The sequence below is a fragment of the Heterocephalus glaber genome, unplaced genomic scaffold (assembly GCF_053883595.1).
Source record: "Heterocephalus glaber isolate CG9 unplaced genomic scaffold, H.glaber_assembly_v1.0 deba00000470, whole genome shotgun sequence".
NCBI classification, from domain to species: domain Eukaryota; kingdom Metazoa; phylum Chordata; class Mammalia; order Rodentia; family Bathyergidae; genus Heterocephalus; species Heterocephalus glaber.
The window spans coordinates 3,402,488-3,427,414 of record NW_028258145.1 but is presented as its reverse complement, the minus strand read 5'-3'; the positions used below and the strand labels follow the sequence as shown (position 1 = coordinate 3,427,414).

The 24,927-nt window shown below is 40.0% G+C and overlaps 1 protein-coding gene across 1 annotated transcript in view; it reads right to left on the bottom strand.

Annotated features, from left to right (window-relative positions):
• Nucleotides 1-24,927, bottom strand: part of Vwa3b (von Willebrand factor A domain containing 3B) — a 315,053-nt gene that overhangs the window by 24,443 nt on the left and 265,683 nt on the right. The window contains 3 exon segments of the mRNA XM_087203240.1: nucleotides 11,993-12,194; nucleotides 17,109-17,159; nucleotides 22,657-22,775. Of these exon segments, the coding sequence (XP_087059366.1) occupies nucleotides 11,993-12,194; nucleotides 17,109-17,159; nucleotides 22,657-22,775 (372 nt within the window).

The following is a 24,927-nucleotide window of genomic DNA, read 5'->3' as shown; positions in this document are numbered from 1 at the left end:
TATTAGAAAAGGAAAAGAGAAGTATTACCTCAATAACAAAACAAGTATATCTGAAGAAAAGGAAACTACAGATCTATATACTTCATGAATCCACATGAAAATATCTGCAAATAAACCCAGCAAAATATAAGAAAGATTGTACACAATGGCCAGTAGAATTTATTCTAGGAAGGCAAAGCTGGTTTACTATGCATATTAATAGAATAAAGAATATTAATAATATAAGGCACAATATTAATAGAATAAGGGATAAAACTATATGATAATTTCAAAGCAAAGAGAAAGAGAATTTGTCAAAATGTCTTTTCATGATAAAATATCTCTCAACAAACCAGGTATAGAAGGAAAAATTTTCAACTTGATGAAAGGCATCTATGAAAAGCCTACAGCAAATTTGATATTAAATGATGAAAGTCTGGATAGTTTTCCCTGAAGATCAGAAATAAAGCAAGGCACTCTTGTTACTTCTGTTAACATTGTATGGCAAGAAAAAATTCCCCTCAGACTGGAAAGGAATAGTAAAACTATCATTACTCATAAATGATGAGATCTAAAGGTGGAAAAACTTAGGGAATCCACCCGAAAGCTGCTTCAATTAAAGGTATTATGTTATAAGATAAATATATAAAAGTTGATTTTTCTCTGTACTATCAATGAACAATCTGAATATTAATGTAAGAAAAATTTCTGTTTATAATAGCATTAAAACAAATATAACATTTGGGAATAAAAGTAGCAAATTAAATGGAAGACATACGCCAAAAACTAAACAACATCATGAAAAATCAAAGATCTCATAAGTAGAGTGAAATACTATATTCATGGATTAGAAGACTTGATATTATTAAGATAGCCATTTTTCCCAGACTGGTCTATAGATTCCATATAATTTAGATGAAAATCCCAGAAAGTTTTTCTGTACCTCTTTTTTCTCTTTCTTCCCCGCTCCAAAATTGAGATTACGCTAAAATTTACACATATATGCAGAGGACCCAGAAAATCCAAAACAATTTTGAAAAAGACCAAATTTAGGATATTATGCAGGTATTTATATATAAAATATACAGAAAAGGCTGATTTATCAACAGAAATTGATTAGTGGTCACAGAGATCTGAGGGGTGAGATCAGAGACTAAGAATGGGCATGAGAAATCTTTTGGGATGAAGATAGTATTCTAAAACTGGATTGTGGTGTTGGGTGACAACTCTGTCAGTTGTAATAAAGATCACAGAATTGAAACAGGTGAATCTTATGGCATGTGAATTATACTTCTACAAATCTGGTGTCTTTTAAAAAGGTAAAAATAGGTGGCCATTTATTTCTGGTTTGCTCTACATAACTGCTCATAGTATTCTGCACAGACTGGGCTGAACGATGAACGAACACAGAAGTTTCTGTTTATACTGAGCCACATCCCAGCCTTGAATCTAAAGACTCAAAAGAGAAACCAAAGCAGCTTTCCTTTCAAATTGCTATGCTGCAGAAATGGGAAGGGGGTTTCCTTTCTAGATTTCTCACTTTTATTTTGCCATTAACTTATTAATTATTGGGTTTCTTTTTGGGGGGGGTACTGGGAATCGAACTCGGGTCCTAACACTTGCGAGGCAGGTGGCAGAACCACTGAGCTAAATCCCCGGCCCTGGGTTTCTTAATGAAATTCATTCTCCATAATCATCCTGCAATTCTCTCATTGAGGACAGACCATCAGATATCCCTCTTTTGTGTGATACAGAGCCTGGTAAGAAGTGTTTCCACAGGCATTTTGATGGTACCTTTTTGAGTGCCATGCCTATATTACTATGTCTTGTATTTGCAGTGCTATCGTTATATCATAAATAAAGTATTCAGTGCATACTTTATGAGTTCATAAAAGAAGACTTAAGGAAGTTTCTAATTTATGTGCAAATTGACTATAAAAATTTAAATAACTTCAGGCAGTGTGAACATCATTTGTTCCTGGGTCATTACTCATCTTCAATCTAGTTTGGGTTCTGGTAATAACTGGGCTCATTTCCATGGTACCCTGATGTGACAGTTCTGCTGTGGCCATCTATCACCAGGATCTGTTTGGAGATCCTTTGTGTGTGGGGGGGGGTCATTAAAGGAAGTGGAAATACAGTTTATTTCCTCAGAGATGAACATTTAGATACTGGTCCTCAGACGTGAAGAATTGGTAAGCTAAGGGCTGAAGGTTTCTTCAAGAACTCATGGGATATTTCTCTAGGCTTCAGACCTATGTTGCTTGTAGCCCCAGAAGCCACGGATGAATGCTGCTCTTTTGTTTATGATTTCCCATTTGGCCAGGTTTTCCTTGGGCCCCTCCATTCCCTGGAATGTGTGCTTTTGCTGAGGCAATCAGTGCATCCAAGAGAATGGCCTAGGGTCACTGGTGGATGCTGAATGCTGCCTGCTTATCCTGGGCTTTCCCAGAGGAAAATCCCAAGCCCTCCTCCCCATAAAGATTCAGGATGATGTACACAGGCTGGCACTGGCCTCAGAGGAAGAAGCGTAGAGTGCTGCTGATCTTGCTGTGTGACTTAGGGCTTACCTATGCTTTGGTTTCTACATATGTAGAATGAGAGGACACACTGATCTCTTTAACATCTTTCATTCCATCAACCTGAATCTGCATTCCTGGAAACTGTCAGGGTGTGTGTATACAAGGACAGGGACACAAGTCTGCTGCCTTTGTTTGCAATTTCTACAATGTGGGAGGACTGGACCACCCAGAAGAGTAGCACAAATTTCTCCTCCTCCTCCTTCAAAGCAATGCCCACACCATTATTTTCTACAGTTGGCAACTCAGTGAAAGACTCCATGTATTCTAATAATTGAAAGAATGTTGAATCCGGAATATGCCAAGTTAAATCAGCCATTGCCTGAAACCTCACCTTTATGTAAGTTAACTTACATAGCCCCTTTGCTTCCTGTCACCAATGTTCTATCAAAGACCAAGTAGCCAGAGAGGTGCTGTTGGTCAGTGAGGCCATGAGATAGTCTCTCAGCCTCCAGACAAATAACAATCTGTGATTCCAAAATCAGGTCCACATTGATTCCAGAACGGTATTTTCCCCATTTAGATTTCATCCATATGACAGGTTGCTTATTAGAACCTATGCCTAGATACATAAAGATTCTTCTTAAAATTCCAAATGAATGCAATCACATGATTTATTTAACTTTATCTCTGGATTCTAAATATCGATTTTCTCAATGTCCTGGCTAGAAGCCAACCAATAAGATTACTTTTTACATTTTCAAAATGGGTTAGAAGTACAAATTTGTGAAGTCAGTTGCCAAAAATAATCAGACCCTACCCCCACTAAGTAAAGAGTAGCAATGCAGTGTGTTCTGGCACTCATTTTAACACTGAAAATGTCTATCTAAATGGCAAAAAGTATCACTGCCCTACAAATCATTCACATACCTCTGAGTTCCCCTGAAGGACCAAGGCAAAACCAAAGGACTTTGAGCTAGTCAGTCACATTTACTGTGTTTTTGCTTCCAACTGTGCTTACTATTGGCAAGAATTCATTTTTGGTCGATTTCACAGCATGCAGCTTTATGGAAAGAGCCATTTACCATGGCCTCTGTAATGATGCCTTTGTATCACAGCATCATCAATTCAGCTCCACCACCAATAAAGCAGCATAGCTGAAGCAAAACAAGCCTATTGTGCCTGCAGTATCACAACAGTTGGTCCCACAGAAACCGAACATGAGCTTCCCAGGATAGAGAGACATCTGATCAGGGCAGTGAGACTCATCATCCCTCCAGCCGGAATACAGCCAACCTCATTCCAGAAAGATGATGTTCAGCTTCTGTGGAATCTTGCCAAACACTTTAGAGCCAAAGTGCATCCTCCAGAGCCATTGCTTTCCTGCCATAGCTCACTGTCACATAAAACAACAACAATTACAAATAAATCACTGAGTTTAAAAAAGAGAGTCACGGAGGATGAGAGAATCAGGGCAGTGTGAGAGAGGGAATGAGAAATTCTCACTTTAAAACAAGCTGACCCATCAGATCTCCACGCTTAGGCACAGGAGGCAGAGATAAGCCAGCTCCAGCAGGGTGGGCACATACGTAGCAACTCTTGCAGGAGAGATGCTGCCCTCTCGGTAACTGGATTTAGCCCTGTCTATGGGGTCCAGAGACCCCGACTCCAGGTGATGGACAGCAAGATCCCCCTGTGATGCCACTCTCTTTTCACTTCATGCTCATGATGTTGGGTCTTCAAGGTCATGCTCTTGGGTTTTCATTGGTGAAGACAGAGAACTCACTGAATGTTGGATACTTTAGAATTTCTCACCAGACAACAGGAGATTGATCTTTTGCAAAAGGAACTGGGACCAAGCAATAGAGGGAGGGAGGAGGAGGGAAGGGATGAAAAGAACTGAGGTGTGTCATGTCCATGTACATCTCCCATTGGTGAATGTGATCATTATGTGCTATAAACATGTAAAACTATAAACATATAAAATTTAAAAATTTTAAAATCCCATTTAATGAGCACCATGCTCCTCTAACATTGGGTACAGAACACACTTTTACAACTTAACAACTAGTCTTTGGCTCAAAAATTGTTTTTAAAAACTACTACTCAGTGTTTTTTCCCCACCCCAAATCTTTGAACTCCACCACTGTCCACCACAGTCCCCAAATTGTCTCAGCAACAGTTCCAACATGCTTCTCTGTTCAGGTTTGATCTTTATGGCCTAGTAAAGTCTACAACTGCCATAATTATTGTAATGTATGTAGGGTCTGGTATGTTTTGACTTTTCTTCTCTCTAAGATCCCCAATTATGAGGGTAGAACATTTGCAAACTGTCTCTGTGAGTGATTCAACTTAGGACAACAGCAGGTTGTATGTAGCATTTTCTGCTTTTTAACAGAAGGCAAATATTATGCCAAAGAAATGAAGGTCTACAAGAGGAATTTCCAAGGAAGAAGTAAAGTCCTCTTGTAAGTTTTCCACAAGGACAGAGCAGCTCAGGGCTGGGGCTAACAGTTGGCCGCACTCACTGTTCATGAGTCCCAGGTTTAGGGAAGATCATACTGTGCTCCTTGCAGTAGTCTTGGGCACTGAGCCTCACTAAAAACCAGAGGGAGGAGGGCGAGTCTCGTGTGGGGTTATTTCTTTTCCCACCTCTTCGGGAAGTGTAGCTTTGGAAAAGTGTGAGAAACACAGGGCCCCAGTTTTCCTTTGGGGCTCCCTACAGGGCCTGTTTTCTGAGTTGATTCCCCTGCCCAGCTGTCTGGTCTTAAACTCATGCCAGTAAGTGGTGCTCTGTGCTGAGTGACAGCTCCTGAAGATGTGCAGGATTTAGCTGAACCTTGGAAGATACCCAAATGTCCATTAATAGATGAATCGATTAAAGCAAATATAGTATTTATACACAGTGGAGTACTATTCTGCCATAAAGAAGGATAAATGAGTCCTTGTAGGCAAATGGATGCACCTTGAAACCATAATTTTAAGTGAAATAAATCAGCCACAGAGGCTTAAATATCACATGGTTTCTCTTATATGAGAAGCTCAAAATATGAATAAATTAATGAGCAAGATAAAAGACAGATAATAGGAAACAGGATCTTTTGCAAATGGGAAGCGGGCAAAATGATGAGAGGGGAGGAGGGAAGGGGACATGAGAAGAATTAGGGTGTGTTAGGTACATATACCAGCTCCTCACAAGGAGTGTAAGCATGATATACTGTAAGCATGTACTCATAAAAATAAAAATTTTTTAAAAAGACATGGAGGAACCAACACAGGGATGAAGCCCAGAGCAGGAGGCAGCCCTTCCATCCCTCCTGACACCCTCGCAGGGATGGGCAGCAGAGGAAGCTACCACTTAGAATGGGAGATCTCCAATCAAATGCTAATAGCAACTTGGAGGGCTTTTATGAAAAGATGAATATCTCCTGTTTGCTCTTTTAGGGAAACACTAAAGAGAGAAAAAGTCAAAATGTCTTAAATAGCTAATGCTGAAAGTTACGGAAGCTCTGGGGATCTGTAATCTGGATGTCACTGACACAGTCTCCATCTCCTGTGACTCCACAGATGAACAAAAGCCACATGCTGGAGCCCCTTATGTGTCCCTGCCTGATGTGTGGACCACCAGCTTTAAATCTCACTGCATTTAAATACCTCACACAAGACTGTGGTGTACAAGTAAACTCTGGTCTTTAAGGAAACTCCTCAAGATGTCTACACTCTGGGCTCATTGTTCTGCTCTTACTCGCCATGCGCACTGAATCCATTCTCTGCCTTCCCTGCCCTATGACCCCATGGCTGCCCCAACTTCTGTACCCCCTATTTTCTTAGCTGGCTGGCTTCCAGTTGGGGGCTGGCTGGATTTCAGGTAGGGGTAGACAATGTGAGGCACTGCCAGAGATCAAAAGGCAAGAGGGGGAGAAAGACCTGGGGCCTGGTTTCTTGCCCCTTGCTGCTCTTGTCTCCAGGGTTGTTTCCCCTCTCCCTCACAGGGCTATTTCCTTCCACTCCCTCAACAACTTCCTGTCACTGCTAGTCTCAGGTATCTCAGTATCCTGTTACTGCGTTAGACCTGCTTTCACCTGTGAGTGGTCCCTTCATTAAGCTTCTCCACTTGGGGTGACTTAGGGGGTTCTGCTTCCTGCCTGGGGCCTCCTGATAAGCCCCCCCCACTCAATTCTCTTCCTCCAAACTCTGAGGGTAGTGACTGTGCCCAAATCCATTTAGGGTGCCTGGGCCAAATCCAGGCTTGAGAACAAAGGCAAGTTTAGAGATGGGAGAGTCTTCAGGTCTGCCCAGCTGGAGTCTCCAGCAAGGATTTAGCCAGGCTTTAGAAAACCTGGCTGTGGCTTTTGTCATCTCAAGAATTCTTGGGGCTGATACTCACTTTTCCACTCCTGAAAAACAGGATATTAGGCTTTTCAGATGATACAGTCTGTTCTTCCTCCCTTCCTTTAATTTCTTCCAGTGACTGGTGCTCTGGAGCAGGGGGTCTCCCTTAAATCTGCTGTTGTCCGTGACACAGTTGTGAGACTGGCTGCATGATTTTTTTTGGTAACCTCTCTGATCCTTCCCTCGCTGAGATTTCAGCTTCATCCTGGCCATTCAATCTGCTACCAACCTTAGGGGTCCCTTTCCGTATAACTCACCACTGTGGATCTGTCTGAGAGTAGTGTGGCCTGAATGTGCACCTGTCCACCTTTCTGGGATGGCAAAGTCATCATTGCCCAACCCAGGCCCGTGAACCTCCCTGTCTGCACACAAGGAGGTCTCACTCTGTCAGAGGATAGTCAGTCACTGGATAGCAGACCTGGATAGCAGCAGAACAGACTGAAAATTTTACTCGTGGAATGGGAAAGGCTGACTTGTGGGGTAAAGTGTGATTATCTCCTTCCCCTTAAAGAGGGGATCAGGAAAACTATAAAAGAATGGGCTACAATGCAAGAATGGCAATTGGTCCAATTCTTGTTTGAGAATGAAGATAACAAGTGTATGTATTATGACTTGATTTTACATAACTCAAAGAGATCTTCCTCTAAGTCTCCCCATACATTGTCCTGAATGCATAATGTCAAAGTTGCAACCAACACAATGTTCTCAGTCCAAATGGCCTCTCTGCTCTTCATTCTCCCAGTGCCACCTCACCCAGCCTCACCTCCTTGTGTGGGTTTTCCTAACACTCTTTTTCTCTAGGACAGCCCTTCATGGGGCAGAGCATCCAATCCATCATGCCTAAGTGTCAGAGATGCCAAGTTCCTCACTGGTCACGGCTTTGGGAAGTTCACATACTCATCCAGCTGTGTGGGTACATTTCCAAGGCCTTCTTTAGAGTTTCTTACTCCTTACAAATTACAAATGATTTTCTGCCTTTATATTTCCCAAAATGGTCAATGATAAGGGTGAGGAGAAGTCTTGGGATCTTTCCAGGTTTGGATTCTATAGGATTTGCTTGGGGAACAACCTATATTTGTTAAGACAGTGTTCAGGGCAGCATATCTGGATGGTTCTAGGCCATGCTTTCAGGGAGACTAGGGAAGGTTAACAATAATTCACAGATGTCCTTCATTGTTCAGCTTTGAGGGCTCAGGAATGGCTGATGAGGGTGAAATCTGCAATCATGTCAACAACAGGAGGAGTTTTTAGTGAAAATAAAAGTTTGGACTTAATATTTCTCCTTTCATTATGTGGCCAGGAAGCCAAGCTCTGGTCTCCAGGGGCACTGTGAAGTCAGTGGATCGTGGTCATAGGGGAAAGTGTGACTCAGGCAAGCATGGAACATGCTCTGTGCAGGATGTGAGGCATAGCAGGTGGGAAGAGCACTTCTCACCTTAGGCTGGACCCAGGGCAGCCAGGAACTGATGGCAGAAGCCCAAGGATAAGGAACAAGCCAGGCTTGCTGCTCCTGGTACCTACAGCCATGCCTCTTTCCCACTGGACTTCATGGTCAGAAGAATCACTAATCTGTCCCAAATTCAGGAGCCAATGGGGAAGCTATGTTGGGGGCCAGCATCACTACTAAGAAGCTATCAGGAAGCCTCAGACATTCAAACTCCAGAATGCCTCCTGGAATGGTCTGAATACAGAGGCCACAGCCTTCTGGACACACATGGGCCTTGCTGATTGGATTCCCGCACAAAGGGACTTTGATCATTTGCTACACATTTTAATAATTAGTAGGGGGTCTTAGTGATTAATAGAAAGGTTATTACTCTCTAATTTTTAATCATTGATCAAAATTTTTGGCTTTTGCTAAGATAATTTAAAATGAGATTATACTTATATATGAATGAGTAAAAATGAATAGCATCAGCAATGAGCGCTTCACCCTAGGATCTTAAAAGACCTTACAATCTGGCCTTGCAGTCCTAAGCTTTGCTCCCACCAAAGTTTTTCACTTTGGAGGTTGACCTGAAATCAAATGAGTGGGGCATAGCAAAAATGGAATTAAAAAATCTCAGAATATACCACACATTCCTCATAAATAGAAGGAAAGAAAACATAAAATCTTCCACTTCAGAAGGCCATACTAAGAGTGGAAGAAACTCTGAAGACACCCTCCCCCCATTTATTTCATGTGGACAGTTTGTCTCAGCACATGGGACTTGCCCTGAGGAGATAAGTGGGACTTTGGACACCCTGTATGGGGACAAGACAGTGAAGGGACAGCCTTAGCCCCGACCAAGAAGGAGGCAGCAGTAGACCCAGAATACCCTGACCCATTGGCTTCTCCCACACTTGCCTGTGCCTCATATTCCTGGCATCTTTCTCCTGGACTTTCCCATGAAGACCTGGAAACAAAAGTCTGCACTTTGCATATTGATTTTCCCCACTTCTGCCCATTCACTACAGACTTGTTGCTGTTCCCACAGTTTTACTCACATTCTTCTACATCTTCTAACATCACTAGTAAGCTCCCCCTGGCAAATCAAATGGCTTTCAGATACCATTCTGTATGACTCCAGAACCCTCCATTATAACTTTAATGGTGGATCTTGTATATTGAATGAATTTGTTGTTGGCTCTCAGTGCTCCCCACTGTCCTAAGTGTGGATATGCTTTGTCTCACAACCATCTTTGGTTTTTCTGTCTTAGATATGAGGACACTCTGAGGAGTGGAGGGCATGGGTGAGGCCACACAACTCAAAAGTGGCAGAGCTGAGATTTGCATCAGGTCTCCCTGACTCCAGAGCCAGGCTCTTAACCACCTCTCCTTGGTTCTCACATTGTAGCTCTCTAACCTGAGGCTCTTGCTTCTCTAACTTCTCTGTCTTGATCCCTTCCATTGTCTTCTCTTCCTCTCAGCACCTACTTCAAATGATGCCAAGTCTACCTGTCACTCAGCCCTTCCTCCTGAGCTCCCAAGATTTGACTGTTGGCTTTCTCACCTGGATGCCCTGCAGACACTTAAGAATCTAGAAGACTGAAAGCTAATAACCTTTCCCTCTTCCTCTCTGGTCTTTCATGTATTTACTGAAATATCCATCAGTGTCTTAACAGTGTCAACTACTATTTCCGGCTGCAGGAGTACCTAGAATACAACAGGCCCAGTGGCCTGGTGGGCTGGTGGCCCGGTGACCTGGTGGAGAAGACCACCCATAAACAAGATCCTAAGATGAGAATGAGCTGGGCTACTCAGTGCCTTGGATCACCTGTGCCAAGCATAGTTTTGTCCATGGTAGGGGATAAATGGATATTTTTAGATGAAGAAATTACACTTTGTGGAAAGTGAATAAAGGGAATAAAGGAATAAAACAATTCATTCATATCCTGTGAACAATGAGCTTTTGGTTGCCAGAATTCTGGGGAAATTTAGTAGAACATACTATCTTTGTCCTGATTCATAAGAGGCTTCTTTTCACTCATTTACAACACTTCCTATTTGCAAATTTAATATAAAGTATAGATAAAAGAATAATGTTAGCAAATCCCGCTACCAGCCAGTAGGGTCTCCACAGCTAAATGTGGGAAAGCCCATCACTTGGGGGAGTAATGCTGTCTCCTTGTGAGAATAAGGGCAGGATGGGGTGCACCATGTTCTAGGTTCTCCCAAGGCCTAGTGTAGTGCTCAGGTCCTCACAAATATTTCAGTGAACAAATGAAAGAACGAGTAGACAGGAGGCCTGTAGAGATGAAGAGTGTATTTCAGGGAGAGTAGGAATTCAGTTTGGTCCTCTAGACTCTTAAGCGTCCACAGGGCATCAAGCCAAACAAGGCCAATGGACAGAGAAATGTTTGGGGGTATCTGATTGTGTTCCCAGGGAACACTGAATAATTCTTTGAGGAACTAATTTTGTTTGAGTAATATTAGCAAACATGTGACAAAAATTTTGTATTCTGCACAAAACATAATAGCTTTCTATACTAGCGGGAAAAAATGTGATCTGCAGAGGAAAAATTAAAAGAAAAACAAAAAAAACACAAGAATCTAGAGCAGCAAATACAGAAGCCAAAATCAGGGAAAGCCTGCATTAGCTGGCAAAGACAGAAACTAAGAGAAGCCACCAAGGTCAATTCATATGGTAGGTATCTGAAAGCAAGCTAGGATTCAGAAAGAATTTGGAGAAACTATTCTGTGTCCACACACACCCAGGCGCAGTCAGGAACAGGGATGCCATACTGGAAATACCTATTTTGAACCTTCAAATGTTCATGCCATTTGGTCCAAGGATCCCATTCCCAAGATTGTATCTCAACAAAAAATTCAACTAAATGACTTCCAGAGGAGTTGTGACAATATGAAAAAGAGCAAAAACTGGAAAATAACCCCAAATCCCAATATTCAGGGAAGAGTTAAATATACCAGGGTATCTGCACATCATGGAATATTATATAGCCACCAAAAATATCAATCTGAAGATTCAACAAAACACAGAGAAATTCTGTGAATTAACAAGAAATTCAAAAGCAGAATATAGAATCTCAGGTTATATCTATGTAAAAACATTTATTTGAGGAGGAAAAAACTGTAAGAAAATTCCCCAAAGTAGTGCTGATAAGGCAATCAGGTAATAAATTATTTTTTAGAATATTTGCTTTATTATTATTAATAGTAATACTAATATTAATAATTTCTTATACTTATGCAAGGCTTTCAATACTAGGTACTTAAAATGGTTGTTTTATCCTCATAACAACCCCAGGAGGCAGGAATTATTAATACTCCTGTTTCACACATAAGAAAGGAGGTTTAAGGGGGCTAAGCAACCAGCCAAGATCACCTAAAAACAGGGTGGTAGATCTGAGATTAGACCTGGGCTCTGATCAAAGTCTAGGCTTTTAATCATTACATTATATTATACTTTTATATTTTTCAATTGAAGGATGTGCTGTTTAAAAAATAAGAACATATTAAAGTCAAGTGGCTTTTCTTTTATGATTGAAAAAGTTCTGAGACCTCAACTGTAACTCTCAGAAATCAGTGTGGTGGAGGGAGGTGGGGGACAGTGTAGGGGTGGAGATGACTTGGAACAGGCAGGGAGGGAGGAAATACCCACCTCTGCTGGTGCCTGGCTCACACAATTCTTTTTGGAAGCCTGCTGGAGTTCCATGGCCTGCTGGATGTACATTTTCCCAGCTAGGATCTCATTTTCCAGGAGCGACAGCTCTTCCAGTGAAATAGGCCAATTTGACCGCTCTAATGCTTTGTTTAGAGCTGCCTTGTTTTCCAAGTACTGTATTGGTTTGATTGCATCTAACCTAAAAAAAAAAAACAAAAGCAAATGACTATAATAGAAAAATATATGGTGAGATGTTGTCTCAGTAAACTCCCCTGAGAAATATTTGAATGCTGAACATCAGATGTCAGATGACACTCACAGCCACGCCCTCTAGTCCATCTGAACTTAGGTAGCTAAAACAGGTTAAAAACAATCATCTTTGTGAATTACAGTTGGCACTTTTACTCATTACCTCATTTGGTGATCTCTTTTGAAATTCTTGAATGTAGTGAAAACCTGTAGCATTCAGAAGAGTGCTTAATGTAGAAAGACATGTGTACTTAAGGACATCTCTGTCAAGCCACTGGCTGACCAGAGATAATGGAACAGAGGCTACTTTGAATACACACAAGAAATTTTGTTTCTGTAAAAATAATTTCGAAAAGCACAAAAAGACAACTGTAGCCCTCATTAATGACAGCAACCGATGAAGAGAAAAGAGATTCTGATTTTCAGAGGTTCCACATTATAATAGCAAAAATGTTTGATTCAACCCCCCAAATTCCAAATTTGCATACAAAGAAACAGGAAATGTCCCATTCACAGGAAAAAAAAATTGTGGAAGAAAACTGATGCTGGATTTAATAGACAAAGATTTTAAATTAACTTTAATTTTAAATTAAATATGCTCAAAGAGGTGAAGGATATCATAAGCAGAAACTGAAGGAAACAGAGAGAAAGATATATAAACAACTAGAGGATAGAAATCATGAAAGGAAGCAAACAGAAATAATGAAGCTGAAAGGTACAATAACTGAAATGAAAAATTCATTCAGCAGCAGGTTTAGAGCAGGCAGAGAATGAATCAATAAACTACAGATAGGTCAATTGTGATTACCAAGTCTGAGAGGCAGGGCCGGGGATTTAGCTCAGTGGTTTTGCCACCTGCTGCACAAGCACAAGGACCCGAGTTCAATCCCCGGTACCAAAAAAACAAAACAAAACAAAACCAAGTCTGAGAGGCAGAAAGAGTAAGGGGATGAAGAAAGGTGAACAGAATCTAAGGAAATGTTGGGATACCATGGACTTATGAACATAAACATTTTAGGAATCCTAAAATGTGACAGGAGAAAGGGGTAAGATACTTTAATAATGGCCAAAAGCTCCCTAATTTTGATGAAAGATGTAAATTTACACATCCAAGAAGTTCAGCAAACTTTAAGCAAGAAAAATTCAAAGAGCTACACCAGCACACATTATAATCAAACTGTTGAAAGACAAAGGAAAAGAGATACTCTTGAAAGGAGCAAGAAAAGGGACTTGCCATGAATAAGAAATCCTAAGGAAGATCAACATTTGACTTCTCATCACCAACTATGGAGGCCAGAAGGAAAAACGGGATGATAGATTTAGTGTACTGAAAGAAATCATTGTCAACCAAGAATTATATATAATAAAATGATCCTCCAAAAATGAATGAGAAATAAACACATTCCCAGATAATGAAAGTGAAGGGGTTCATTACTAGTGGACTTGTTCACAAGAATGCTAAAAAGCACTTTTCATGATGAAATAAAAGGCTACTAGAGGGTAATTCTAAGCCATATGAAGAAGTAAACATGACTGGCAGAGATGATAACATAGAAAAATATAAAAGCTAGTATTCTTGTATTTTGGTACACAACTGCTCTTTTTGTTTTGTATATTACATAAAAGACAAGTGCACAAGATATAATCACAAATATGTTAATAGGCATACAATGTAAAGGATGTAATCCATGACAATAAATAGGTAAACGGAGAGATTGAAGTTGTACAAGAATGGAATTAATGTCTGCTGCTGAAACTAATTCAATATCAATTCCCACTAGATTACTATACATTTACAATGTGAATTGCAATCCCTATGAAAACCACTAAGAAAATGGTTGAAGAGTATATAGGAAAGGAAATGAAGAGTGATCAAAATGCATGCAAGAAAAAAACCAAGCAAAAAGAAGACAATATTTGAGAAACTGAGGAACAAAAATATATGACACATACAAATAACACAGAGGTATACCTAAGTCTTTCATCATTATTAATCATTTTAAATGAGATTAAACTCACCAATTAAAAGACAAAACCTGACAGAATAAAAAAAAAGAACCAACTGTATGCTGATGAAGAGACTCTCTTTTGAACTAAAGACATAAATAGATTGAAAATGAAAGGATGGAAAACTGGGTGTGGTGATACACTCCTGTAATCCTAACACTAGGGAGGGTGAGGCAGGAGGATTGCTGCAAGTTCAAGGCCAGCCTGAACTACATAGCAAGACCCTGTATCCAAAGGAAAAAGAAGAAGAAGAAAAAAAGAAAAGATGGAACAAGATATTCACAATGGTAATCAAAAGACAGCTGGAGCAGCTGTTTTATTGGGAAAACATTATTGGGAAAAAATAGATTTTAAGTCTAAATTGTTATAAGAAGCAAAGGACAACATCTTCTATTGAGAAGATTTCAAATCATCAGGAAGAAATTATAAAGATACGTAGAGCTACTATTACAGACCCTATTATGGCTTATATTTAGATGTCCTCCCAAAGCCACATGTGCTTATAGATGAGGCTTTTCAGAGGTGGCTGGATCCAAGGTGTGTGAACTTAGATTAAGGATGTATGATCATTAAATTACTTCGCTGATTGGTTTATCATAATTCTGGGTGTGGACAATGGGAAGGCCTACCCTGGGTATGGGTGGCACCACCCAAAAGGATTGTACTCTGGATGGTATAAAGGGAAAGGCAGGCTTATTGCTGCTGCTGCTGCTTGCTGCCTCTTATCTGCCCTGCCATGGACTGTTTATCCTCTGTGATGCCTCTCTACCTTGCCACCCTGCCTTGGAGCCAGCTGACTATGGAATGAAACCTTCACAAACTGTGATCCAAAATAAGCTTTTCCTCCTTTAACTTAGGGTGTTTGGTATTTTGTCTCAGCAACAAGAAAAGTAACTAAAATAGCCCCCCAAAAGGGCAAACTTTGGCAGGATTACAGGGAGAAATAGACACTTGTACAAAAATAGCTGGAAGACTCCACTTTCAGTTATGAATACAGCATTCTGACAGGATCAAAAAAGGAAAAAGAAGAGCAGAAAACACTATAAATAAATCAGACAATAGGCATATACTGAACACCTCTCTCAACAATAGCAGAACATAAGTTTTAACATATTTAATTTTTCTCAGGATGGATCATTATGCTAGTGTACAGCAATTCTCCAAGTATTCTACAAGACCTCACTCCATACATAAAACTTCACTAAAAATTAACCAACAACCTAAATGTAGGAGCTAAAACTATAAACAGAAGAAAACATAGTGATACAACTTCATGACTTCATACCTGGCAATGGATTCTTAGATTTGAACCAACAACATGAATAACAAAACAAAAAAAAATGATGACCTGACTTTCCCAAAATTAATAACTTTTGGGCATCAAAGGACATTAACATGAATGTGAAAATATCTCCTCCTACAAAATAGGAGGAAATGTGGGTGACTCATGTATCTGGTAAGTGCTTAATATCCAAAAGACTGACAATTCAACCACAAAAACATAACTCAATTTAAAATAGACAATGGACTTACATGAACGTTTCCAAAGATAAGAGAAATGGACAAGAGCATGCAAGATGTTCATCATCACTGGTCATTAGAAAACGTGTATCAGGACCACAGTGGGATAGCACTTGACACTAGGAGGTTGACTTTACATTTAACTTTTTGAACGTGACATAGTATATTTAATATAAACAAAACATTCATCTTAAAATTCTACATTCATCTTAAAATGTCCTGGCAACCACACCAACAGTGTTAGAAGAGGAAGTATTATTCAGCCACAACAACAAAAATGTATAATTAAGTTATGTGCCTATATAAGGAAGTAATTCTTCCATGGAAATGATTTAAAGCAAACATGTCATTTTCTACATATTTGTTTAGAGGAGCTTCCAGACTGTTCCACAGAGAAGCTGAACACCTTGTCCATTGCTGGTGGCATCAAAGTGGTACAGCCCCTGTGTCAGCAGTTTGGGGGTCCCTCAAAAGTCAAGCATAGAATTACTGCATGACCAGCAAAGCCACTTTCAGTTATACACTCAAGAGAGGTGAAGACAAATGTTCACACAGAAACTTCTTTACAAGTATAGCAACATTATTCATAATGGCCAAAAAGTAGGCACCCCAAATGACCATCAATGAAAGAGAAAATACATTTTACAAAAGTGATATGTTGTGCATGTGTGTATGTGTGTGTGTGTGTGTGTATTTAGGACCCCCTGGAAGATACATACATACATATACACACACACACATATATACACATACATACACACACATATAGACACATATATATGTATCATATTTATATATAGATATATTATATCTATATATTATATCTAGATATAATATATCTAGATATAATATATAGATATATAACTGATATAATCTGAAGTTATATAGATATATATGCATAACTGATATAATCTGAAGTTATATATATACATATATATACACACACATATATACATATATATCTGATATAGATCTGATACATACAAGTTGGATCAACTTTGAAAACAGTAACTTTTCACATTAAATAAAAGAAGCCAGACATATGTTACATGATTCCTCTTATGTAATAGGCAAATTCCAGAAGGGCAAATTCATAGAAATCAGACTAGTGGTTACCAAAGGCCAGGGAGGAGGAAAATGGGAATAGTTGCTTTATGGGTGCAAGGTAGTTTTTATTGGGCAAGGAAAATGTTTTGAACCTAGAAATGGAGAGGAGAGTTGCACAACATTTTGAATACTCTAAACACCACTGGATTGTACACTTCAAAATGGTTAATTTTGCTGGCATGAATTTCATTGGAATAAAAAACTTAAGGAAAGACATAGGATGACTTACTTTTCTTTTTCCTCTTGAGATAATGCTTGCCAAACAATTTTATTCAAGCGCCTGTTAAATTTTTAAAAAAGGACAATAATTTAGAATCAATACTTCATTTCATGACAAAAGGCTGCCTCCAGGCCCTAAGAGGCACTGCAGGGGGCCTCCAGGCCAAGTGCTGTAACCCCGGACTATACCACTGTCATCTGCTGAGAGACTGGACAGGCGTGTCTCCCTCTCTAAGTGTCTCCTTCACTGTGGAAGTCTCATGGCTTTGAGGCAGTTATGTCAAATATCAAAGTAAATGCAGTCAAAAACATGGTCTACATCATCTCTGCATTAAGAACACTTGGGAGGCTGAGACAGGAGGATTGCCAATGCAAAGCCAGCCTGGGCTACGTAAGTAGGACCTTGTTTCCAAGAAAGTGGGTCTCAGAGAACATGCTTTGGATGGAGGTATTATTCTGCCTTGCAGCCCATTGTGAGCCTGTGCAGAACACAGCAAGAGAGTCTGAAATGAGGGAAAAGCACAGACCCTACCAGCAGGGCCAGGGGCCACTGCTAGGTCAGCTTCTCCTCTTCCTGGCTGTGATTGGGCGGTACTGGACTTTTCTGTCAAGTAGGGTGAATAACAGAATCCCCTCTGTACAGCTAGTCTGGGCATGGCACACCAGACTGTGTTTGACACAAGTAAATGTTTTGTAAGCGAAGGGGACAGGGTCAGAAGAAGCCAGCTCTGTGCTTCTGTACCCTTTGAAGCTTTTGGTTCTTTGGGGCCTATTTGGAAATTAGGTTTCTTGAATCATGTGGCTCATGTGACAATGATCAGAGTTTTTAAGATTTATTGAAAGGAGTCATAGTAAGCATTTTTGCTTTTGCATGCTTTTCTTTAAAAATCCTATTCAAAATCCTCTGAAATCTAAACTCAGTGTTCCGGGAGGCAGGCTGGGTAAGGGCTTTAGAGCAACACAGGTCTGGGTTCACAGCTTTGTGTCCATCCTCACTTTGCTGGTGTACAGTCTTAGAAGCAGCTTCCTTGTGGATAAAACAAGAAAAACAACACCTGTCCTTGGCATCAAGAACATGGAGTGAGATGGATGTGTTGGGTGCCAGGAATAACTCAGTGTGCATGTACCAGGGCAAGGCCTGGAAGCCTGGAGAAAGCTTTGGTGCCTATGGATCCAATTAGCTGGCACATATCTCAAATTTGAACTCACTTCTTTAGAAGCTATTTTTCTAAGAGCTCATTTTCATAAGCTTGGTGTTTCCCCACCTGTCTGTCTATCTCCATGGAAACATTTCTGTTGCTCTTCTCAGTGGGTGATGACTAGGAGAGGCAGGTCCCTTGCCAGGGATGTTGGAGGGAACTGGGATGTGGTCTCTCTCAGGCTACTCCAGCCTCTCTGCTCAGGGATTTGGCTAGCAATACTTTCCTCTTTTTTGGCATAGGAGAACAGAATTTGGCTGAAAGGTTGCACTTACTGGCTTACTGGCTTACTGCATGTCTAGTCATCAAATCTACTTGCACCAAGGAGTGGTTCATTGGTAAAGCAACTTGCAACAGAAACGTGATCAGCAGCCAACTCAGCCTTGCAGAGGATGGAAGTAAAGGCTCTGAGCATGGTCCCAGAGCCTGGTTAGGACCAAGGTTTCTCCTGTGGATCCAAGGGCTGTGACCTTTTTTTGGTGCCAGGGATTGAATTCAGAACCTTGAGCTTGCCAGGCAGATGCAGTGCCACTGAGCTAAATCCCTGGCTGTGATCTTGACTTAAGACTTAGAGTCAAAATAAACTGCAGAAAGATCACCTCCGAATCCAGACAGGACTAGAAATGCTCACTCAAAGCTATGCTCAGACCCATAAAGACAAAACTGTTGTCTTAAATTATAATGTAACAGAAAATAACGTAAAATAATGAAAATAATGTAACAGAAAGTAATGTAACAGAAGGACACCCACATAAGGGCACTAAATGTGACCCAACTAGTGCCATTATTTTGGCCAAAGACTCTGAGCTTCCCATGTGCTTGGTCATAACCATAGCAATGGATTTAAGGTTATATAAAGCTTATATTTAAAGTCATAACTGTTTTCCTTTTGGTGGGAAACTCCTTAGAAATGTAATATTGGGGCTGGAGGGGATAAACGTCTCATCAATTACTTTCTGTATTTTGCATATTTTGAGAAAGGTAAAGTAAGATGTGAAAGGGAATTGTCATTTGGATCAACAAAATTCTTTATTTTTTCAATAAATTTTATTTTATTTTGTCCCATTCCCCCCTCAAGCCCCCTCCCCTCCCTATTTACAAAAGCTTTGTTTCCATTTTTCCTTCTATTTTCACTTTTTTTCTTGTCCTTTCCTTCCCTTCTCCCTCCCTCCTCCTTTGTTCCCCTTCCCATTTGAACACTTTCTTCCCATTTCCCAACATCCAAAAATTCTTAAATGCTATTGAATGTAACAGATCAGGGAGTTTTTGTTCTGTATAATATTAATATTGATATGAAATAAATAATTTATGATATTAAAGCAATGATACAGTACCAATAATATTAAATAAGAATATTAAATGTTTGTCATATTGAAGTTAATTTCATTAATATTAAAAATTATTACTAATAACAATACAAATATCTCTTGTTTTGTTTTTGGTGTTTTTGAGACAGGGTCTCACTATGTAGCTCAGGCTGGCCTTGAAATCCTGGCATTCCTCCTGCCTCAGCCTCCCAAGTGCTGGGATTACAGGCATGTGGTACTACATCTGGCAAGCTGAGTACCTCTTCTGTGAAACTCTTGGAACCAGAAATGTTTTGGATTTTGTGTATTTTGGAATATATTTGCATTTATAAAATGAGATATTTTAGATAGGATTCAAGTCTACACACAAAATTCATTCATTTTCCTGTACACCTTGTACATATGCAGCTTGCAGGTAGTTTTATAGACTCTTTTTAGTGTGTCTGCATTTTGATGGTGATCCTTCATATGCAGTCAGGTGTGGAATTTCCCACTTGGGGGATCATTTGCACACTCAAAAAATCTTGGATTTTGGAGCATTTTGGATTTTCAGATTAGGAACGCTCAATTTGCTTTGACAATATTTCCCTAAAGGGCACTAAGAGTTTTTTCCAGAGTCACTGCTCAGAAGTCAGAAGTGGGACAGATCAGTTAAAGAGTCTGTATTCTGGCTTTGCTTTTAAGGAAGGAGAGTTTTTGTTGCTGAGAATGGGTCTCCTGTTCTTTCTGGAACCCCTGAGAAAGATCGGCACAGGTGACTAATGATGCTCCATACACTGTATATAGCATGCGTTTTGGGGGTGGGCAGATCCAGGGAGTAAAAGATGGACACATTTCACATTAATTGCTCTCACAATTCTCACACCAGGCCTGTGAGAGGGACTCAGTAAATAAGGACTCAGAGACTTACAAATGTTACATCCTTGCCCAGAGCAGGCACCAGGGCCAAGATGGAGCCCACAAGCACTGTTTGATGTCTGAGCTCCGGCTGGCGTCCCTGCACCAGGCTGTCACAGGCCAGACAATTACAGAACTCAAATATCTGGATTATTTAAGCAAACCACATTAGAGTTTGAATGGTATTAGTATATTGCATTTGGTAAATCTGAATTTGAAAACTTTCAAAACAAATCTAGAATTATATAAAATTTGAATTAAATTCAAATAGTCATATATACAGAAGCCTGGAAGGATAAATGAAGGATGAAACAAGGTTGGCCAACCCAGGTTTTGGAGCTGGCAACCAGAGGGACAGGGACAGGCAGCAAGTCACACAGGAAGAACTGTGCAGTAGCCACAAGGGCTCTGAGGGCCACATATGAGGTAGGCAGGAGAAAGGGACTCCGCGGAGGCCTTGCTGAGGAGCCCATGGAAGCATCAAAACCAGGGGGAACAACTCATCCTGCCTGTGATAGACAGAGGGCAGATTAAGACTCCAAGAAATATAGAATGCAGCATCCCTAATCCAAAATCCCCAAATCCAAAGTGCTCCAAAATCTGAAACTTTTTGTGTGCCAATGAGAAAATTCCACACTATGAAAGTTTTCTCATGCACAAAATTATTTAAAGTAGTGTATAAAATTACCTCCAGGCTATGTGTAAAAGATGTATGTAAAACATAAATGAATTAGATATCCCATCCCCAAGATATCTCATCATATATATCCAAACATTCTAAAATCTGGAATCTGAAACCCTTCTGTTCCAAGCATTCTGGATAAGGGATTCTCAACCTGCAACCACATAAAACAGCCTCAGTTCCCAGGGAGAGCAGTGGAAGATGCTCAAGGTGAAGGGAATTTGGAGAGGTCTGTGTCAGGCATGGTAGAGGAGACCTTCCAGGGGACTGAGTGTCGCTCCTGTACACAGCACCAGGCTTTAAGCTTGCTTTGAACATGCACTAAAACTACTGCAAAATGACAACAGACACATAAATGCTGGCCTGGCCACATTGTTCACTTCTGTACTTTATTTAATTTTCCTTCTCATATGGTAGTAAATAAAACCTGACGGCACAACTCCTCAACTAAGGGGCTTGCCCGAAGAAGTGTGGCTTGTTGGAAATTTAATTAAGCACTGTGAGCCAAGGATGAATTTTGTGCTGGGCCAGAGGTAATGAGGGCCCCAGCAAGGTGATGACTGGGTCATCTGCAATGAGAGGAAAGGCTCTTGTCTCTGCATGGACACAGGGACTATTCAAGGGCATCATTTCCACTGCAGTCAACTTGATTGCCATCATGAATTTGATACAAAATTTAAATGACAATGCATGCTTATACAATTGTTCCTTAGAAGCCATGGAGAGAACTGGTTCCAGGAACAACAAAAATGCACAGATGCTCAAGTCTCTCACATGAAAAGGTGTAGAATATGCACATGGCTCAGGCACATCCTCCCACAGACCTCTCCAGATCACTGATAATATCGAAGGCAGTGTAAATACTATGCAAATTAGTTGCAGTGCTATATTATTTAGGGAATCACAACAAGAAAATAAAGTCTGTACATGTTCAGTACAGAGGCAATTTTCTCCTGAATATTTTCCATCTGTGATGGCTGAATGAGCACTGGCAAGACCCAGGGATAGGGAGAGCTGGCTGCATCAGCTTTATTCCTGCATTACTGTGGAGATTTGTTAGTCACTTTACTGAATGTTAGATGCCAAGATGATCAAATTCACTGTGCTGAAAGGGAAATTTGAAAGATTTTATGGAAACATGAGATTTCTTTTTTTTTGGTACTGGGGATTGAACTTGGGACCTTGTGTATGTGAGCCAGGCAGCGGCACCACTGAGCTAAATCCCCAGGCCAAGATTTCTATAGTTTGGAAAAGGAAGATGGATTCTTTAAGACTGTTAAAATATTCAGGTAAAGAACTTAATGCAGAGGCTGGCACATAGGGAGTCCCTGTGTTAGCTGTTCCTGTTGATGTTGATGTTGAAAAGCTTGTAAATTGCTGCTTCCGAGAAGAAAAATCTAAGCTAAAATGAGAAAACAAGGTTATGCAAACAAGTTGCACATCTGTTAAAGAGCAGTCGGGAATAATACTCACTTTTCGTAGGACTTAATGGCCTGCTCCACTTTCTGCTTGTAGAGATTGAGTTTGACTCCTTGGGGGTTAATTAATGTCATTTTATTTGTGTCCTTGCACACATGTGCCAAAGGGAACACCTACAGGGAAAGAAAAGTGTCACTTGTTAGGTTAACATGTGCCTTCAAAAGTGTTATCTACACAGCTATGAAATATGTTTTCATGACTATAACATCAATATAAATGCAGAAAAATTAGAAAATATAGATCACAAAGAAAAAATAAGAATCCAAGATGCTAACCTTTTTCTTCCAGTTTTAAAAACTATATATTTTAAAAGTCAACACTACAATCATACATACATATCACAATCCAAAAACAATAAAAATTCCAAAACTATCTCAGAAAACTCAGAACTGAATAATATCTTCAGAATCCTCTATCAGATTAGTAAGAGGATGTAATAAGAAATAGGAGCCTAGGTTCGGGGATGTAGCTCAGTGGTGCAGCGCCTGCCCAGCAAGCACAAGGCCCTGGGTTCCATTCCCAGTACCAAAGAAGAAAAGTGAAATATATATCATGTTAAGTACCACATTAAAAAAAAAAAAAAAGAAATCAGGATCTCATTGTTGCTTCTTTATAAATTACTAGTTGGGCCTAAACATCTTTTATAGATAATATATTTCAAATTTTCTTTTCTTTTCTTTTGAGACTATCTTATTATAGTTATATCTTTGGGGGATTTTCCTTATCTTTTGTGTTTTTGTAGTACTGGAGATTGCACGCAGGATCTTGGGATAGCCGAGTGTTCTACCACTGAGCTCCATCTCCAGAATAACTTTTTTAAAATTTTGAGACAGAAGTTTGATCCCCAGTGCCAAAAAAAAATTTTTTTTTTGAGACAAAGTCTTGTTAAGTTGCCCAGGCTGGCCTCAAACTTGGGATCTTCCTGCTTCAGACTCGTAGTATGTGGGATTACAGGTATGTGCTACCATACCTGGCTTTTCCTTATTAATTTATAAGAGAGTCTTACACATAACCAAGAAGGCTCAGTGGTCAGTGAAACCACGTCTACCAGAATGACAGAATCTTCTTTTACTTTCTTCTGTTTCTACCCAGTGCTTACTTCTGGGCTTTGGGATACTTCTGCTTTCATGTCAGGCAATTCCTGGGGGAGAAAATGTCAAACTTATTGCTGGTTTGGTAGAACTGTCTCCCCAATTCTTTTAGGACCATTTTGATGTTAAAAGCCATTGGTAGCATCTCCAGGTATTCTGTCCAAGGTTTATAGTTGAATTCAGTGGGAGAAACAGGGTAGAGTATGTTCACTCCATCTTCCCGAGAACCAGAACCCCCCATAACTCTTTCATTCTCAACTCTTCTTCCATCTTAATAGAACCTATAATTTTGTGCTTACCTATTTGCATATTGCCCATCTCTCCCTAGTAGAATGTAAGCTACTTAAGTGCAGGGGCTCGGTTTTATTCTTTATTGTATGCCTAGTGCCGCACACAGTACACCCGCAACATAAATTTGCTCATAAATGAATAAATGTATGCTCATCCAAAGGAATATTTCATATTGTAACATTTAAATGAAAAAGCCTAACAGGAAAATACTAAGCTATACTATTATTGCTTCAAAATCGTGTATGACTTCAACCATAAGGAACCTATAGGCCTTTTGGAAATGTGGGAACTTACTTCTCAGGAATAAATATTTCACTTTCAATCAAGATGACGTCGTTCATGCTTTTATATTTCTCTGGCTTCCAAAATCATACACAAAGCTTATTGTGCTGTTAGAAAATAATGGAAGGAAGAAAGAAAACAGATGCATGGCTGGAAAACAGGTTTGTAGACATAAAACTTGAGTAGCTATGTGAACTAGTGAGCAGAGGCAAAGCTGTGGACTGTGGTTCTGTGTCCAAGGGTGGCAAGGCCACAGGCTCGAGTACTGAAGAGCAAGGGAATCGTAAGTGCTCAGAAAAGACACAGGACCTAAGCCTGAGAGCATATGAGCCCCTCTCACTCTTGGGAAGCAACTACAACACAGAAGGAAAAAGATAAAAGCAAATTTTAAGTCCTGTTAAAATAAGCCAGCATATCAAAATTCCCAAGGACATGGGCAGGGTGGTGAACACCTATAATTCCAGCAACTCTGGAGCCTGAGGCAAGAGGATTGTGACCTTAAGGCCAGTCTGATTAACATAGCAAGACTCTGACTTAAAATTTTAAAAAAGATTTTTTTAAAGAAAGAGCTGGAAATGTAGCTCAGTGCTAGAGCTCTTGC